General features: G+C 41.9%; 1 protein-coding gene across 1 annotated transcript in view; it reads right to left on the reverse strand.

Moving 5' to 3' along the window:
• The window catches only part of LOC113958853 (protein patched homolog 1-like), a gene marked incomplete at its 3' end in the record, with an annotated part of 65,604 nt that overhangs the window by 11,885 nt on the left and 35,736 nt on the right, over positions 1 to 17,983 (reverse strand). Inside the window, 6 exon segments of the mRNA XM_027667436.1 lie at positions 8,284 to 8,354; positions 9,036 to 9,110; positions 9,112 to 9,278; positions 9,684 to 9,963; positions 9,965 to 10,021; positions 11,850 to 11,968. Of these exon segments, the coding sequence (XP_027523237.1) occupies positions 8,284 to 8,354; positions 9,036 to 9,110; positions 9,112 to 9,278; positions 9,684 to 9,963; positions 9,965 to 10,021; positions 11,850 to 11,968 (769 nt within the window).

Genomic DNA, 17,983 nt, shown 5'->3' on the forward strand with positions numbered 1-17,983 from the left:
TGTGGTCCCTGTGGGAGCTGAGGACAGAGCATAGCATGCAAATGCAGACCTTGTCCTTCTCGCAGTAGCATTCCAGCAATTTGCCATGCTGGGGGCATTTCCTCTCAGCCAAAACCTGGGCACCACAGGGCTCCACCAGGACGTGGTTCTTCTGGGTGTTCTTTGTGCTGTACTTGCTCAGGACTTGGAAGGGCCCTGCTGGCATTTCTGTTCCTTCTGGATGCACTCCTTGCAGAAACTGTGACCGCACCCCAGGGACATGGGGTTCCTGTAAATGTCCAGGCAGATGGGGCAGGTCAGCTCGTCCTTCAGCCTGGCCACAGCACCTGCCTTGGCCATGGCACCTGAGCCTCGCGACAGGGTTGAGGGCAAGGAGGAGGGCACTGGTGGGAAACTGAGAGTACAGCATGCAGAAACCTTCAGATGTCGATTTATCTTAGTTCATTCTATTGCTCGCTCGGTTGTTGTCTCTTGTCCAGATTGTGGTCATGCCTGTACTGTCTATTTTAGTACTAACCCTCGAGGTCTTACAGCCTTACAGATTTGGCAATCAGATGATTCAAGTCGATGAAATTGGTAATTTGGAACATGTCCATGTGTCTATTGGCATGTCTTCCCACGTGGTGGTTGTTAATACATGTACTACACAAAAAGGTCATGGTGTCATTGCTGCATTTGAGGTGCCCGCTCAGGTGCGGGCGGACAATGAACTACCTTGTATCTGTAAATCTGTCCAAGTTTTCTTTGCCTTGTGAAAGGTCACTCATGACTATCTCACATTGTCCTACAGGACAGGTTATTATAGGGAGGATGTATGGTACCCTGAAGCAATTGCTTCACATAAAAACAGAGGGGGAAATGTGGGGAATCTCGGCTTGGCCGGGACCCCTGGTATGGAACAAGAAACTGGCTGAGAATGGAGGTCCTGGTCCTGACAACATACTGACGCATCCTGAGAGAGCAGAGGAGCAACAGGAGAAGAGCTGTCCTGTGGGAACAGGGAACACTGTCTCATGAGAACGAGGACTTGTTTTGAACAGAGTGACTGAGAAAAATATAAACATCAAAGGAAAACAGGGACAGGTGCACAGAAATGTTGTGAGAAAGTAGGACTGAGAAAGTCCAGCTAAAATCTACCTATTAGCTGTGAGAATTGTAGTTTGTGTATGTAAGCTGACCTATCTGTGTGTTATACGTGTACCAAAAGAGTTGTATTTAAGAGGTTGTAAAGTGCAGCTCATGGCTGCTGCTGCTTCATTTTCCTTTTCCAATAAACTTTCTTGCTGAATATTATATATAGTAGTCCGTCCCAACAACGACAGAAAGCATTTGTGCTATCATAATAGTAATGTAAAAGATCACTTTGGGAATTAAGAGGAGGCTGTTGAAGAATTCAGGATAAACGAAGAGACCTTCAAAGGACAACTTAAGAGGAGCAGACAAGTTGCTATGCTAGACAGTATTTGGAGGCAGAACTTTCAGACTAATATCAAACTCCTGACACAGAGCTAAGCAGACACAATACCAAATATAGGCATTTGCATGCAGAATTACCAATTTGTGGTTGCAAGTTACATTTTACATTACTACAGTGTGTGGAAACTTATCTCTTTCACTTCTTTTTTCCCTCCAATGTATGCTACAGTTCTTTCAAGTTTGACCATCACTCAAATTCAACTCTCTTTTTATATCTTTATTTCTCAATTGGCTTAACGACTTTACGCTTTGGGTCATTTTATTACTGGTCTTGTACACCGATGAAACTGAAAGTCTGCGGAAAGAATACCAAGAAACCTCTATCAGTTGTGCTTACTTTATAAAGGATTTCAAAATTTCACTAATAAAAATTCCTTATAACACTTTGAAATTAATAGCAGAACAACAATATTTTTATTATAAATTGTTCACACCAATGATTTTTAAAGCCTTTTAATCTGTTTTAAAGATAGATGTAATTAATGAAATGTTTCTGGGCAGAAATATGAAAGTAAATTGTTGACTTCTTTCTGCAAAGAAATTATATAAACTAAGGCAATTAATGTAAAATCCTCCAAAAGTATGTTCGATGATATAATGGGAGTGAGGAAGGAGTTCATATTAAGTCATGTGAACAGTGGACAAGATTGCCCTTTGCAAAAACAAGCGTAATTAAGAGCCATCAGGGAACTTAAGTGTGGGATTCATATTACAGGAAGGATGTTGAAAAGCATTCTGGGACTTGTAGTTCTCTAGGACTCTATCAGACATGTGCAGTGGAGTGCCTTGGTGTGATTGGCTGTAGATCACATGGTACAGTTTGAACGTTGTATTTAAACTGGTGTTTTTTGTAATAAACTTAATTCAGTTACTGTACCTACATGTGAGTAATTGAGTTTGTGCAAGACAGGTGCCACAAATGGCACCCGAACAGGGACTTGAACAAGCGTCGGAAACCAGAGACCAAAAAGGTCTTGGGACGTCTTGCCAGTAGCATTCATCCCGAAAGCATTCAAAGGAAAAAGAGAGAGCTCAGAAACAGTTACCTTTGGAAAGATGGGAAAAAAAGGAAAAACGACAAAAAAGGAAAAAAGGAAGAAAACTCAGTTTCAACAACCAAAGGTAATCTTTTGGGGTGGCAGGGAGGTGTTCCCAAAGGGAGGTTTTCCCAGAAAATGTATTACCATAGCTATACTGAGATTCCTGCCAGCAAGGACTCTTAATGTGACTGTTTGGCAAAAAGTTAAGAAAATGAAGAGAGAAAAAGCAACTTTGGGAGATACGGAAGCCTTTAGAAATTTAGTCACATGGACAAAAACTGTGGACGCTTTAAAGACTACACAAAGAAATTCAAACTCATCCGTGGAAACTGACCCTCCTGCCCCCCCCCCCCAAACCCCTTAGACACCGGGCAAAGACACAGAGGTGGGGGGGAACCGCTGGGAATGCAGGAGAAAAAAATATGGGAAGGAGAAAATATATGATTGGGATCGGCAGTATATCCCCGTGGCTGGAAGCGAGAGGGAGATATTACAAGCGGTAGTTCTGTGCCAGGTTTTCACGGGCGCATGGGCTCCGGAGTGCGAGTGCATGGTTTGGGCCGCAAGGACGTTGTGGAGAGACAGTTATTAGATTCCCGCCGCGAGATGAGGAATGCATGCAGGATAAGTCTTACCGTGGAGCTGCTATGGAATTGCAGCCATGTGAAGACCATGTGGTTGCATGGGTGCAGCCATTTTGCCCTGGCTGCATGGTCAGGCAAAGTTCATCTCTTCTGGTCCCGCGGTCATTTTCTTATATGCCCCTACTGGGGACTGAGTGTGTCAGTACAGCGACTGTTGCCATGGAGACCAAGATGGCGGATACGGGAGCTGGTTCGTCCTCCCCCTGCGCTCACAAGAAGACACGGAGCCCGGACCGGTGGCTGTCAACAGCATCAACTACTTCAGCAAGAGCGGGGGCAGGGCGGGAGCCTGATGTGGCCCAAGGGTTGGAGCTGGACTGAAACAAGGGAGAGGGGTTGGGCCTGGCCGGACCCAGACCTGCCCATTCAACCGCGACAGCAGAGGCAGAGCCCAGCCCCCCTGCACTGCCGGAGCGGTGTGGCAACGCCAGCGCCGCCACCCAGCTTGGGCAGGGTGTAAGGACTCGCAGTCCCGAGCCTGATTTGTGGGGGGCTGGGGGTGCAGCCAGCCCTGGGCCAGTTGCCGCCAGCAACGGCGGCAGCAGAGTAAGTGCAGGGACATGACCAGGCGAGTGCTGTCTGGGGCCGAGGCAGTGACTGACCGCGTCGAGAGAGAACCGAGGTCGCGCTGGGTCCGGGGTCGCAATGAGACCAGGGCGTGTTGGACCTAAGCAGCGCAGACTACAAATGCTTAACAGGGACCTGCACAAGCCGGTCGCGAGCAAAGAGAAGAGTGAGCACGACCCCCAAGCGGGGCACCACACGGAACTGGCATCGCGCTGGGACAGAGATGGCCCCTGCCACCTGCGACAGGGGGGGTCATACAACCAAGCCGGGGCTGCGTGGTAAAGCTGTAGAGACTGCAGTTGCTGAACTATCAAACTTTCATTGCCCCAGAAAACTGAAACTTAAACGTTTTTTTTATTTCCCTGTTTTCTCACCAGTTCCTATAACTTTGTTTGGGTTGTTGAAAGTTCTTAAATGCATCTACATAGGTTGTTATAATAATTTTGTTCTGATAACATGTTTAAAAAGTTCTTAAGCATCTCCATACTTTGTTAATTAATACATTCAAATATTGTTATCCCAAAAAGGTGTGCATAAGATCAACAAAAATACAAAAATAGCTGCCTAAGAGACTGAGTTAAAGCTAACTATAATTGTTCTAACCAATATAATTTGAGAAACAAGACTGCAAAACACTCTAAAAGAAATCTCATACACAACCATGAAACTGTCTACAATAGAAAGGATTGCACAAAGACCATCCCTAAACCTTCAACTTTGAAGTAAAAGACACTATAATATAAAATGACTTGCCGCTATTGCTTCAAAGTATTAACCAACTTTGACCAATCCTGGACATAACTACAGAAAAACTTGTCAGAGACTAAAATGGTTAATGATTTATGCATTCCAGGAGTTTGCAGGCTTTGACGTTTGCCCTAAAAAGGCAAGGAGATACATCAGATGGACAGTTGGGCCCATCCCTCCAGTGCTAAGCCCTAAAAAGGCAAGAAGATACCTCAGATGGGCTAAGTCCTAAAAAGGCAAGAAGATACCTCAGATGGACTAAGTCCTAAAAAGGCAAGAAGATACCTCAGATGGTCTAAGCCCTAAAAGGGCAAGAAGATACCTCAGATGGACTAAGCCCTAAAAAGGCAAGAAGATACCTCAGATGGACTAAGCCCTAAAAAGGCAAGAAGATACCTCAGATGGTCTAAGCCCTAAAAGGGCAAGAAGATACCTCAGATGGACTAAACCCTAAAAAGGCAAGAAGATACCTCAGATGGGCAGTGCTAAGCCCTAAAAAGGCAAACAACTCCTCATCCCAGGGAGGTGCAAAAGCATGCTGAGGGTATATAAACTGACTGGTGACTTTGGGATTTCGGGGTTCTCCTACCCCACCGCCTGCGAATCAAGACCATCGCTCTCAAGCATCGCTGGATCCAGTAAGAGACCATCGCTCTCAAGCATCGCTGGATCCAGTGGGCGGTGACTATATCCATTTCTTTTGCACTCTCAGTTTCTCTTTTCCCTTACTCTCACCCTGTTTTTCCTCTCCCCTAAACAGTTTCTCCCCCCCCAAAAGTTATCTCTATGTTGCATTGTTTTATGACAACACCCAAAACGCTAGCATACTTGTTGATACAAAATTGTTAAAATAAACCTTCTTTTCAGACACCGATTATTTAGTGTCGTTTCACTTTAATCCACCCCAAGGGAATTATTGATAAAAACCTGAGTTACCCCCCCGTTCCCCTTTTCCTGGGGCGGGTTGTAACAAAACTGCAGACTCACACCTGTTCCTGTCCATTTTCCATCAAAAACTGAATGAACTGTTATTAACGTTTACTAAGATTGTTTTTAAAGGTGAAGAACAACTACAAGAGATAAATGAACAAAACCCTGAAGACTGTCTGCATTCCAGACCCCCAGGCCAGCATGGAAGAGAGAATGTCAGCACTTCCCATGTGGTTTGACTCCATCGTGACCAGCAACACCTGACACCTCCTAAAATTCCTTGTTCAGCCTCTCCAAATACAACTTACAGACCTAGGAAGGATTGTCTAAAGACAGTGTGGACTGATGTCTTACAAAGGACACTGGATTTCAAGTTGTGTTAGCAGATGGTAATGGTAACTTGTTTATGTATCTTTGAATTCATTAGCTTTTGATTTTCTAAACAAGACTCACTCATAAAACAGGCTATTGTCAAGAGAGCACACTGCACACCAAATGTGTTTCAAAACAAAAAAAGGGGGGGAAGACATCAGGTAAGACATCATTTAGGTTTGTTAGACCTCATATTTCTCATATTAATTCCTTTTCAAAACAAGTACAATTGCCGGACATGACTACCAGAAATGACAGACTAAGAAGCATACAACCAATAATCACTTATAAATCACTTATAAATCTAAAATGTGTAGTTGAAATGTAAAAGCGTAATAAAAATTCTAAATATGCATGGGTGAAGAATGACTGAAGTGGCCACTTATGTATGAATGTGAAAGCTGAATAAATGAGAGAAACTGTGTGGACATGTATGTATGTAGACTTAGAAATATTTCGTGCTTCATGCAAATTGCACTTACATAACAAACACTACCTCAACCACCTTGTCCTAGCAGAGAAAAACAGCACTTATTCTCTAAAAGCCCTTTCCTTGAAATAAAGTTGAATTTCTCCTAGTTGCACAAAATCCCTCAGAAAAATAAAGTTGATGCTTCTACCAATTACATACAAACTCTTAAAAAAATAAAAGTTAAAGTTCCTATTAAATTAACTCCAAAAACCCTAGAAGAGAAGTCTTAAGTGAACCTACTTGTTGAAAGACCTGGATCTACAAAAGTAAAGTAGTGGGTTAAATTACTGTGTTATAATAGAGACTGTTAAAAAGGGTTTAAAAGGTTTAAAAATATACTATTCTACAAAATTGTAATGTTCTGTAACTTGTTATAATAAAGAGAGGGGAGATGTGGAATTCATATTACAGGAAGAATGCTGAAAAGCATTCTGGGACTTGTAGTTCTCTATGACTCTATCAGACATGCAGTGGAGTGCCTTGGTGTGATTGGTTGTAGATCACATGGTACAGTTTGAACATTGTATTTAAGCTGATGTTCTTTGTCATAAACTTAATTAAGTTATAGCACAAATGTGTGCAAACTGGGTTCATGCCCATACAAGTGCTACACTTAAGCTACCATATTTACATTCAGTCACAAAAGTAATGTTAACATTTCCAGTTTAAATGAATGATTAATGTTAACTGTCTTCTGTTGCATTTTCAGATAATAGAAAATGTTAACATGATTTGATACTAGGAAGCAAAGTACAAGTGAACCTATGAAAAAAGGTATGCATTAAGCTGAAGGCACTCCAAATACCGGCAGTTATGTGCATGTTTTCTAAGAATTATTGACTGCGTTGGCCATCTGTAAACAGTTAGTTTAAAATTTACAGTCTCAGTAGGTCAGCACATTTTATTTTTCTGTTTGCAAAAGCTTCATGAATATTCTTCCAACACAGAGACAGAGGTAGGACAGAAGTATTTCCAGGCAGGATGTGTTTGTTCACAAGAGAGAACTGTTACATTTTCTGAGATGTAACATTACTATATATTTTAAATACAAAAGAATTATTTGCCTCAACACAAATATAATATCATGCCTTTAATAAGCCTATTTTAATATAATTATCATCATACTACCTATAACACCCCCCTCCCAGTTACAGTTCAGCACAGAAAAGGTAGAACCATAGAAAAAGTGAGGATACTTGATTGGAAGTCTAGAATGTTTAGCAATCTCCTAATCCAATAAAATGCCTAAGCTCTGTAGCAGATGGATGGGCCGTGGGCGGTTTTGACCTTGATCAGCTACAGTTGTAACCTTGCAAAAGAGTAAACATCAAGGAGGGAGTGAGAAAAAGAAGAAAAACAGCTGCAGATAGAAGGATGTGTTTGAACACGAGAAGAGACGCCAACTACCTATCAGGAGGAGAGATAAGGCGGGTGAACAAAAGCAAGAAATCAATTAGAGATGAAATACAGGCGTGTGGACAGAGGAAAAGGGGATAAAAAGAACGAGTTTGTTTATAATAAAATCCTTGCCTGCCAACTTGCTGTCTGAGTGCATCTTTAGTCCGTTGCAAAGCCCCACTGAACTTTCTTCATGTCAGCAATCCCAACTGAAGCTAACAGGATCACTCATGCTGAAAGTTAAACCTGTGCCAAAATACATTGCTAGACCAGGACTTTTCATTTACTATTCTCAAAACACTCAGCAAACATTTATCTTCCCAAGAAACTGGGCCATGTTTGGCCATTAATTATAAAGCAGAACTCCTCATTAACCACTTAGAAATTAATGACATGAGATGAACTCTCATGGATATAATCTTTTAAAGCTTCAAAACTGCTTTATTGTGGAGTAAACTTAACCACAAAGAATTTAAGTGAACTGTTAGAGAAACAGTGAATCGATGTCTGAGTTCAGAGCAGAACCTGGACATACTTTAAAGCATGTGACTGTATTGAAAGAGAAGGTCATTACTACAGTGAATAATTGTTTTCTACTGTATAATTAAAAAGAAAAGTTCATGCAATTCTCTCTTACGTTGCAGACAGTCTCAAAAGTAGTGCAACCACATTTTGGGAAGCTGCTTATCCTCTTCCAAAAAAATGTATGTCTGTCCTAGTTAGAACAGCTGGGACCGATTCATCATTGGATGGGTGTAGCCCAAAACTGTGTATTCTATAGCCCTCCATGCCATTTCCCAGAAACTGTTGTCAGTAGAGGCCCCCCCCATGCTCCTGTCCTCATGCCCTTTTGTGGAATTCCCTGACTGAGCACCCTCACACCCTTTTATGGAATTCCCCACTCTGAGGGAAGGATTGAGCATCCTTTTATGGAATTCCCCGCTCTGGGGGAGGGGTTAAGCATTGCTGCCTGAGCTGGAGAATATATAAACCTGGAGTTTCAGAACCTTTCCTCCACTCGTGGGATCCAGAGGAGGACTGTAACTCACCGCTCTCAGCCAGACTGCAGCTCACCGCTCTCAGCCTGACTGAGACCACCACCCTCAACTGAACTGCAATCACCACTTTTGGCCGGACTGCAGTAGCTCTCCCACCAGCAGGTTTTTCCCCTCTCCCTTTGCTTTGGACTCAGGGGGGGCCCAGGGAGCACCGTTTTGTTTGTGCCCTGGGGTACTGGGTTCTACATTTGGGCTTTGTGGGTTAGGGCCGGTTGCTTGTCCGTGTGGTCGTGCTTATTGTATTATTTTATTAAATTGTTATTCTGATTTGTAATCTCTCTTTTAAGTTGGGTTGGTTTCCCCTGTTGGTTAACTTTTAAACCAGTACAATGTCACATTACTGAAACTTTTGTGAAGTTCATAAAGTACGTGCTGGATGTGGGGACTGGGATAGTCTGCTTTCTGTTACTATATAAATAGTGTAAAATGAGAAATACTTGAACTGTGCTGCAATAAAATCATAATCCTGGGTTTCTTGTGGTACAATATCTGTGAGATTCAGTCCATCTCTAGTCTGGGTAGTTCCATAAAGGCTGAGCCCAAGTAAACCCAGAAAAAGAAAAATAACCACAATCTGCAACAGAAAATGGAAACGCCTTTGGTTTTATGTTGTTAAAGAATTTAATAACTCATAATAGCACACAGAACCAGGTTCAAAATTAATCCCCAATACTATACTTTTAAGCTTTTATATCTTTATGCACACACACACTACAAGGCCAAACCAATTAGTGTTTTAGTGAACAGAAAATTTATATGGTGATGAAGTTAAAAAGTAAATTTGAAGTTACATTTAAAAAGTATGTCATTATAGCACTACCAAGATAAAACTTTTAAAGTGTGAAATTAGGTATAAAATATTAAGAATTGTAATTCCAAAATAATTCTATGTTTTGCTGATATTTAATACTACTGTCAGGATGATTTCCCTACTGGGCAAGGTAGAAGTCTGTTTTTGAAAAACAGGTTTTCTGATTACCTTAGCTTTTGGTTTTAGCAGGAATGGAGTATAATGCTTTTCTGAAAAAGATGAGAGTGTCCATTTAGTACAGGGTGGCTCGAGGCAATGCATACTGGAGTCTGAGAATTGGGAAAGCAAATCTCTTGTTGAGTTTGTGCTTTCTGGGCTCTGGCAGCTGATATTATCTTGTGTCACTGTCACGGGCTGCACAGATATTGCTGAGCAAGGCTCTGCTGTGGTGTAGTACACCTGTGCATGAGGATCGTATTCTGTGTGTAACTGCACTGTAGACTGCATCATCCCTGTTTTCCACATATGCTTGAGGTTCAATCTGAATCACTCTAGTGGTACACGGACTGCAAGAGAAGAGAAAAATATAGTGCATTTTGATAGGTATTTGTTTTAATCAGGATAGATAGGATAATCTGCTTCCATCAAAGACCGCTTCTACTACTGTAAAATGTTTATGTTAATTAAGTATAATATTTTGATGAGGATTTCCTTCTGCACTTGTAGGAAATATTTCTTGAACATGGTTTAAAGCATAGACCTCTGAGCCTGTTTCTGCACGTTCCTTGAGCCCAAGAAAAAAGGAACCAGCATTTGTCTGAAGACACTGGCATCCACTTACATTGCTCTATTAATTACACATACTAATCAGGTCAATAACCAGGTAGTTGCACACAGTCTGAATGCATGATATATGATTACATCTACATGACCATGCTGAGAATTAAACTATTTAGAAAATCAAAATGTAAATGCATGACATGCTGAATTCTTCTGTTTAGAACTATTAAAGTAACTGTTAAATAATATTTGGACCTTCTGGAAAAGATCTCAGACTTTTGGGAGACAGATTGAAACCATTTGCCATACACTGACTGCATATTTTAAAGTTGATGTAAACACATACGAGGATTAATTCCCAGGAAGGACAGGTAAAAAAATGTCATAAATAAGCTTCTTTCTGTAAATGAAAACAAATTGTTGATAGAAAATAGTATCAGAGATTTTTCACCAAGTGGAAAAATCCTACAAAAAGGAAGAAAATGTTGCCTACCTAAACAAACAAGCTCTTATTAACTGAATTTCTTCATATGTACATGGGCCCAAATTCTGATTCACATTTGGTCCAACTTCGGATGTAGGAATAAAGGGAAGGCCCGACAGCCCTGTACTTCTAAGAATCTGGGTTCCAAAATTCAAGCACATTAGATCATCCAGTGAAACTACAGCTGAATCAGAAACAGAAAGCAGGAGTCCTGACTTGTGATCAACTCCCTGTTCTAATGACTCCCTCAAAAGCAAATTTAGGAAAGCACTTTCTCTTTCTGACGTCAAAGTTAAAAAAGGTCAGACTGTGTCGGCTCTTACGTGGGTGCGAAAAGCTAAGAGGACACGGGTTTCTCTACATCCTGGTTATGACATGCCATGCATGTGAGAGTACACAAATAGAAATGTAGCTTATCCTCTTCATTGCAGGCAAAAGTAAAAACTAATGTAGAAAAGATGTTTTATCTCTAAGCGGTGGTTCTGATGATGACAGTAGCTTCCTCCTAGCCTACCCCTGATCTCACAGTATTAGGTAAGTATTAGGTAAGAGTGTGCATACTATCATTCTAAATTACTATTAGAGCCATAGCAGAAAGATTATCAGTCATTATCTTGCAATGGCACTGATCATTCTGAATTCCTCACAGTCCTATGAAAAAATGGGCTAAAGAGAAGTAATTTAATAGTTTTTACATTATTTTTATGCATTTAAGTTTCAAGGTATAAAAAGCAAAAAAAATTAGCACAGAGTGATTAAGTAAGGCTTCTGAGTACCCCAAGTTATTTACAGTCTTCCATAAGAGACCAGAATTAAGTCTTCCAAGGTTTACCAATACCAGCACTAGACACACTGCAGTATCCCATTAAATTCTAAAAATACAGATATTACCAAAGCATGGCTCTTTTACATGCTTCCAGAAAGTTGTCCTTCAATGGCTAAAATGGATGTACGTATGAATGTGTGTGTATAGCAAATGTAATTCAGCAATAAAACCATGACAGTAGCATACTGACCCTGTTGCTATCCTGCTGCAATGAACTCCCACTCCTGACAAGGTATAGTAGCACTGAGTGGTGATCACAAAAAAGATACACCTCATATATTGTAATTCTATCACACATTCTCACCTTGTAAAACAGCAGAATATATCCAGTCTCCTGTCTTCCCGACGATAAAGGTCCATACTCAGGGTAGCAGGAAAAATCAGTAAAACCATAGCAAAGTTGAATACCACCACAACTGCTGCCTAGAGATCAAACACAAGAGAAGTGAAGTAATTACTAAGCTCAATTTATGGCATTGGTTTTATAAAGGATAAAGACTCTTTTCAATTCTCACCCATTCATCTATTTATCATGTTTACTCATCAGATCCTTTCAAGTTTCTCCCTGAGGTGATAGGAGAAATAGAAACTGTACTCACAGTATCCCACAATGCCCAAATAAGGAACAATATAATCTTAGAGAAGTCCTTGAGAATTAGATAAGGGATGTACTCAAAAAACCAGGATGTAAACTAAGTTCTATGTACCCAAACAAGATAAAATAAAGAACAAACGTAACAGTTTTTGGTGGTGAAACACAATAACACTGTGCCTGCTCCAGAACTGAGGTAAAGATGACAAAGAAGACCTGGAAGGACCAAAGAAGGACTTCCAATAGGGGAGTGACTATGTAAAGCAAGCTAATGAATATGTATTAAGTAAGCAAGAATATCTAATTAATATGTAAACAGTATGTGTAATAAAAAGCCCTGTCCATCTGTCATTTGGCACATTCAATTAGAGGAGCTATCCTCTGAATGTCCAGCATGCTGAATAAAGAAGAATGTCCTTTATAACATCTACAAATTGGTGTTAAGAAGTTTGTTTCTGCCACTTTTTGGTATCAGAGGGAACTGGGAGATATATTTTACATTCTAGCTTCATTATGATAAGTCTACTGTAGTTAATTAATTTCTTTATTGTTAACTTTCCTATTATTTTAATATCTCTATATCTAGAGATGTGGTGGCACCAACATTTTTAAAGTGGAGAAAACAGTCATCAATAAATTACATTTTTATATGAGAGTCTGCCTTACTTAGAGTCTCACAGTACAAAACGATGGAAGCAGAAGCAAATCTGGAACTAGGACTGAAGTTCTCACATTTAAGGGATCTAAAGCAATTTAAGTACTACCATAACATTAAAGCACAGTATTAAATCAGTAGTGAAATAAAAGTTTAATTAAATTTTAATGAAACCGCTCTATTTAGTAAAACACTATGCATTTGATGTACTTTAAGTCTAGCAAAAAAGAGTAACATTTTGTGATTATCTGTTAAAACATCCTCCTTGTATTTAACTTGATTATTGAGCCAGTCAATTTGCTAAGTGATCATTATTTAAAGAAAAAGAACAATCCCTCCTTCAAACCATAACCCTTTACCACACAGAGATTTCCAAAGAATCTCTACGAACATATGTGCTGCTGCATATATCATTATTGTTAATGGTATTTATTTGCAATAAAACATAGCAAAAACTCGAGCACAGATGGGTTTGGAAGATAGCAGTAGAAAAGTAGAGGTAAGGAGAAGTCACTGAGGGTTGGTTTTCTTCCTCCCAAAAAATGGAAAAAAATAGTAGAGCCATTAAGAAAAAAAAAAAGGAAACCCATATATTTTACTCATTATATAATCAATAGGCATCTCTATATTAGCCCAGTTTCAGACTGAAGAGAGCATAAATTATCAAGTGCCTCCATCTGTAAACTTCTGAAATAAACACTGTTTGGGTTCAAACAGTCAAAAAAGGACTTAACTTTGATTACACCTGATGTAAATGAGCCCTCTTTTTTCTAACACAGATCAATGGCTGCTTTTGATGGTGAAAATCAGCCCTTAAAATTGGCAACTCAAAAGTTGAGACATCCAAAGTTCATGTTTTAAAAATGCTCAACTTATGCGACCCTAAATAATGCAATTTTGTATTTTTCTGTCTCTATTTGTGAAAATCTGTGATGAGTTGACCTTGGCAGGATGCCAACTGCCTATCAAAGCTGTTTTATCATTCCCTCTCCTCAGTTGGACAGGGGAGATAAAATATAACAAAAGGCTCATGGGGTTGAGATAAGGACAGGGAGAGATCGCTCACCAATTACTGTCATGGGCAAAACAGACTTGACTTGGGGAAATTAGTTTCATTTATTACTGATCAAATCAGAGTAGGATAATGAGAAATAAAATGAAATCTTTAAACACCTTCCCTCCCTCCCCTCTTCTTCCTGGGCTTAACGTTATTCTGAATTCTCTACCTCCTCCAGCCTTAGTGGAACAGGGGGACTGGGAGCGGGGGGTTACCATGAGTTCATCACATGTTGTCTCTGCCACTCCTTCCTCCTCAGGGGAAGGACTCTTCACACTCTTCCCCTGCTCCAGCGTGGGGTCCCCCCCATGTGACACAGTCCTAGATTAACTTCTCACAGAATCACAGAATATGCTGAGTTAGAAGGGACCCACAAGGATCGAGTCCAACTCTTAGCCCTGCACAGGACCAACCCCAAGAGTCACACCATGTGCCTGAGAGTATCATCCAAATGCTTCTTGAACTCTGTCAGGTTTGGTGCTGTGAACACTTCCCTGGGGAGCCTGTTCCAGTACCCAGCTAACGATGGAGGGGCATGGACAGAATGCTCACAGACCATTATAGTTGGCAAAATGTTGGTTTTATTAGAAGAAGGACAGTTTATATAGTACTCATTACGCTTAGTTCTTGTTCACGCTACATTGGATACATAAGGAAAGCATACTTTGCTGTCCACTGCTAATTGGATCACAACAGGTGGTCATAGGAGATGAGAAAACTTTATTCACCTGCCAAAACTCCTCCTTGGCATCTGGAAGAATCCACCTTTGTTCTAACTTTAGCTCCTGTAGCCATTTTAACTAACTGATCACACCCAAACTGTGCTAAAGCAATACACACAGAAATGCAAGGGAAATCGTTCACACAATTTCTGTCCTCCGACACCCAACCACCCTCCGGGTAAAGAACCTCCTTCTAATATCCAACCTAAATCTCCCCTGACACAACTTCAGGCCATTCCCCCAGGTCCTGTCACTGGTCACCACAGAGAAGAGATCAGTGCCTGCCCCTCCACTTCCCCTCACAAGGAAGTTGTTAGACTGTGATGAGGTCTCCCTTCAGTCTGCTCCAGGCTGAACAGACCAAGTGACCTCAGCTGCTCCTCATATGGCTTCTCCTCAAGGCCCTTCACCATCTTCGTTGCCCTCCTTTGGATGCTCTCTAATAGTTCAATATCTTTCTTATATTGTGGTGCCCAAAACTGCACACAATATTCAAGGTGAGGCCTCCTCAGTGCAGAGTGGGACAATCACTTTCCTTGACCAGCTGGCGATGCTGTGCTTAATGAACCCCAGGACACAGTTGGCCCTCCTGGCTGCCAGGGCATTGCTGACTCATATTCAACTTTCCATCGACCAGGACTCCCAGGTGCCTTTCCATGGCACTGCTTTCCAGCATCTCATTCCCCAGTCTGTCTGTACATCCAGGGTTGCCCCATCCCAGGTGCAGAGTCCAGCACTTCATCTTGTTGAACTTCATATGGTTGGTGATTGCCCAGTCCTCTAATTTGTCGAGGAAAGCAAAGTCCCACTACTGGAAAAGCTGGGAACCAATCCCCACACCTCCCACATCCCAAGCAGGTGCTCTGACGCTGGAATCACCCTCCCCCTGTCCAAATTTTCCTTTTCACTGAGGATGGGATCCAAACCTCCACCTGCTGAGCACGAGGGATTCAACCGGCCACCGCCTTAACCACCCTGTAGCAATGTGAGTCCTTCCCACAGGTTAACCTTCTTCACAAACTGCTCCAGTGTGGGTCCCCCATGGGGTCACAATTCCTGCCAGAAAACTTGCTCCAGTGTAGGCTCCTCTCTCCCCAGGTCCACAGGTCCTGCCAGGAGCCTGCTCCAGCGTGAGCTTCCCACAGAGTCACAGTCTACTTCAGGCATTCACCTGCTCCGGTGTGGAGTCCTCCACAGGCTGCAAGTGGGTCTCTGCTCCACCGTTAACCTCCATGGGCTGCAGGGGCACATCTGCTTCATCATGGGCTGCACCACGGGCTGCACAGGAATCTCAGCTTTGGTGGCAGGAGCACCGCCTGCCCCTCCTTCTCTCCTGACCTAGGTGTCTGCAGGTGTTCCTCTCACATATATTCTCACTCATCTCTTCTCTGGTTGCAGTTGCTCCTGCACAATAACTTTTCCCCTTTTTAAATATGTTATCACAGAGGTGTTACCACCATCACTGATTGGCTCGGCCTTGGCCAGTGACAGGTCTGTCCTGGAACCAGCTGTCATTGGTTCTATCTGACATAGGGCAAGCTTCTAGCAGCTTCTCTAAGAAGCCAGCCCTATAGCCTTCCCCACTACCAAAACCTCGCCACACAAACCCAATACAAAATCATAGTAACCTACTGAGTTTGATGAGTGGTTTTTACTGATATTTCTCTTTTGCTGTCTCCAGCCTGCTTAAAGTAAGACTTTGGTCCTGCTGATTGACTGAAGACATAACTACTAAAATCATAGAATCATAAAGTTTGTAAAAGACCATATTGGTAGATTGTTTTGTATTAGAGTTTATGCTTGTGCTTGCTTTATAGTATCATTAGATTGCTTTAACTACGTTTTTGCAGCTAGGCACTATCACCAACAACCTATGAACCTGATATGGTTTGAAGATGGCTCCCTGCCAAGTCTCCAAACCTTACCACCAGAAGTCCGTCCCCCCCCCAAAACCTCAGGGAGAAGAGGGAGAAAAACAACCAACTAAGAAAACCCGAAACGAGAGAGACAGTTAAAGTGATATATATAAATATATTTACACTTATGTTACAATTGAAATATATACAATTTAAAATATATACAATTTCACAAGGGAAGGGGAAGGGAGAAGGGAAAAGGAACAAAACCAAAATTATATATATATATATGTATATCCCAATCAGTAGCCCGAGATCTAGTAACTAAAGAGTTAGCAAAGAAAATATCTCACCACTCTCCTTGGGACAACCGAGAGTCGCTCCGGGACAATCGCCGGCAACCTCCGCCTCCCAAGGTCGACAAGGCCTTACCAGGCCTCGCTCCCCAACACGGCAGACTCAACAGCAGGGAACCTGCACCTCCAAGCCGCCGGAAGGAAAGAGAACGAAGGCCTCTCCTCCTTTCTTCTTATAATCTGGTTTACGTAAAAATCGTAGGGAATACTGGGTAAATCTGGACCCTTCCTTGGTTACAAACTGGTCACCAAGGAAGGCCTAGCCCAAACCACCACATTCTCCACCCCTTATTCCATACTATTTTTGCGTAACACCTATGTCTCACGTTCGCCTACATCTCGCGCATATATATACACATATACATATATAGTCCTTGTTGGTCTCTCGGCGCAGTTGTCTCGTCGTTGGAAATCAATACTGACATCAGTTCAATTCAGTCCAGATCTTTGGTCTCCTCAGTCACAATTGCAGTTCTGATTTATGGCTGTTTCGTCATTCTGAGCTGTCTCATCACTGGATATTGGCATCAGCTTAGTTCAGGTCTCTCTCTCTCTCATCTGGTGACTGGTTTCCTGTAAAAACACAACTCAGGACATACAATTAGTTTTTCCCCAAGGCTAAATTTCCTTGGGGCACGCATTGGATCACTCCATCCTTCCTCATTACCCACCACGTATGTCCTGGTCCTTGAGCAAAGACAATCCCACGAATGGGTTTGTCTTGGCCTGAGGCAGGGGTAACCCAAACAGCTTTCCCTAGCATTCTCCTCAAATGGATTGCTGGAACTTTATCTCCATCAACAATGTGGAGGGATTCTGCTTGTGCAGGGCCAGCTCGATTAACAGAACCCCTGGTGTTAACTAGCCAGGTGGTTTTGGTTAAGTTCTTATCCCAGTTCTTGTAAGTTCCCTCACCTAGTGACTGTAGAGTTGTCTTCAGCAGTCCGTTTTATCTTTCAACATTCCCAGCAGCTGGTGCATGATAGGGAATGTGGTACACCCATTCGATACGATGTTCCCTTGCCCAATTGGTGACTAATTCATTTTTAAAATGAGTCCCGTTGTCCGACTCAATACGCTCTGGAGTCCCGTGTCTCCACAGGACTTGCTTTTCAAGGCCCAGAATGGTATTCTGGGCTGTTGCGTGGTGCACTGAAAAAGTCTCTAACCATCCGGTGGTTGTTTCCACCATGGTAAGTA

Source organism: Corapipo altera, unplaced genomic scaffold, assembly GCF_003945725.1.
Source record: "Corapipo altera isolate COAL_440 unplaced genomic scaffold, ASM394572v1 61057, whole genome shotgun sequence".
Lineage (NCBI taxonomy): Eukaryota > Metazoa > Chordata > Aves > Passeriformes > Pipridae > Corapipo > Corapipo altera.